General features: G+C 48.6%; 1 protein-coding gene across 1 annotated transcript in view; it reads left to right on the top strand.

The window, feature by feature from the left end:
* The first annotated feature begins 7 nt into the window (after window positions 1-7).
* LOC116375755 (pro-resilin-like) overlaps window positions 8-2500 on the top strand; it is a 3944-nt gene continuing 1451 nt past the window's right edge. The window contains exon 1 of the mRNA XM_031832826.1: window positions 8-159. Coding sequence (XP_031688686.1) covers window positions 8-159 — 152 coding nt within the window. The remainder of the gene's footprint in view (window positions 160-2500) is intronic.

Below are 2500 nucleotides of genomic sequence, written 5' to 3' on the forward strand. Positions count from 1 at the left end.
AACAGACATGACTCTAGAAGACATGACTCTAACAGACATGACTCTAACAGACATGACTCTAACAGACAGGACTCTAACAGACATGACTCTAACAGACATGACTCTAACAGACATGACTCTAAGAGACATGACTCTAGAAGACATGACTCTAAAAGACATGCATCCTAACAGACATGACTCTAGAAGACATGACTCTAACAGACAGGACTCTAACAGACAGGACTCTAACAGACAGGACTCTAACAGACAGGACTCTAACAGACATGACTCTAACAGACAAGACTCTAACAGACATGACTCTAACAGACATGACTCTAACAGACATGACTCTAGAAGACATGACTCTAACAGACAGGACTCTAACAGACATGACTCTAACAGACATGACTCTAACAGACAAGACTCTAACAGGCCTGAGTGGATGAGCTGTTGCTATGGCATGTTGCCAGGGCCCTGCAGCCTCACTACTGACCACTACTGACCACTAAAGACCACTACTGACCACTACTGACCACTACTGACCACTACTGATGACTACAGACCACTACTGACCACTACTGACCACTACTGATTACTACAGACCACTACAGACCACTACTGACCACTACAAACCACTACTGACCACAACAGACAGCTACAGACCACTACTGACCACTACAGACCACTACTGACCACTACATACCACTACTGACCACTACTGATGACTACAGACCACTACAGACCACTACTGACCGCGACTGACCACTACAGACCACCACTGACCACTACAGACCACTACTGACCACTACTGACCACTACAGACCACTACAGACCACTACTGACCACTACAGAACACTACTGACCACAACAGACCACTGCAGACCACTACTGACCACTACAGACCACTACTGACCACTACAGACCACTACTGACCACTACAGACCACTACTGACCACTACAGACCACTACAGACCACGACTGACCACCACTGACGACTACAGACCACTACAGAGCACTACTGACGACTACTGACCACTACTGACGACTACAGACCACTACAGACCACTACTGACCACTACATACCACTACTGACCACAACAGACAGCTACAGAACACTACAGACCACGACTGACCACTACAGACCACTACTGACCACTACAGACAACTACAGACCACTGCAGACCACTACAGACCACTACTGACCGCTACTGACGACTACAGACCACTACAGGCCACTATAGACCACTACAGACCACTACTGACGACTACAGACCACTACTGACAACTACAGACCACTGCAGACCACTACTGACCACTACAGACCACTACTGACCACAACTGACCACTACAGACCACTACAAACCACTATTAACCACTACAGACCACTACTGACCACTACAGACCACTACAGACCACCACTGACCACTACTGACGACTACAGACCGCTACTGACCACTACTGACCACTAGAGACCACGACTGACCACTACTGATGACTACAGACCACTACAGACCACTACAGACCACTACTGACCACTACTGATGACTACAGACCACTACTGACAACTACAGACCACTACAGACCACTACTGACGACTACAGACCACTACTGACGACTACAGACCACTACTGACGACTACAGACCACTACTGGTGACTACAGACCACTACTGACCACTACTGACCGCTACTGACGACTACAGACCACTACAGGCCACTACAGACCACTACAGACCACAACTGATGACTACAGACCACTACTGACGACTACAGACCACTACTGACCACTACAGACCACTACAGATCAGAACTACAGACCACTACTGACCACTACAGACCACTACAGACCACCACTGATGACTACAGACCACTGCAGGCCACTACAGACCACTACTGACCACTACAGACCACTACAGACCGCCACAGACCACTACTGACCACTACAGACCACCACTGACCACTACTGACGACTACAGACCACCACAGACCACCACAGACCACTACTGACCACTACAGACCACTACTGACCACTACTGACGACTACAGACCACTACTGACCACTACAGACCACTACAGACCACGACTGACCATTACTGACCACTACTGACGACTACAGACCACTACTGACCACTACTGACGACTACAGACTACTACTGGCGACTATAGACCACTACAGACCAACTACAGACCACGACTGACCATTACTGACCACTACTGACGACTACAGACCACTACTGACCACTACTGACGACTACAGACCACTACAGGCCACTACAGACCACTACAGACCACTACTGATGACTACAGACCACTACCGATTACTACAGACCACTACTGATGACTACAGACCACTACTGACCACTACAGACCACTACAGATCAGAACTACAGACCACTACAGACCACTACTGATGACTACAGACCACTACATGCCACTACAGACCACTACTGACCACTACAGACCACTACTGACCACTACAGACCACTACAGACCACTACTGACGACTACAGACCACTACAGACC

The sequence above is a fragment of the Oncorhynchus kisutch genome, linkage group LG10, assembly GCF_002021735.2.
Source record: "Oncorhynchus kisutch isolate 150728-3 linkage group LG10, Okis_V2, whole genome shotgun sequence".
In the NCBI taxonomy this organism is placed as follows: Eukaryota; Metazoa; Chordata; class Actinopteri; order Salmoniformes; family Salmonidae; genus Oncorhynchus; species Oncorhynchus kisutch.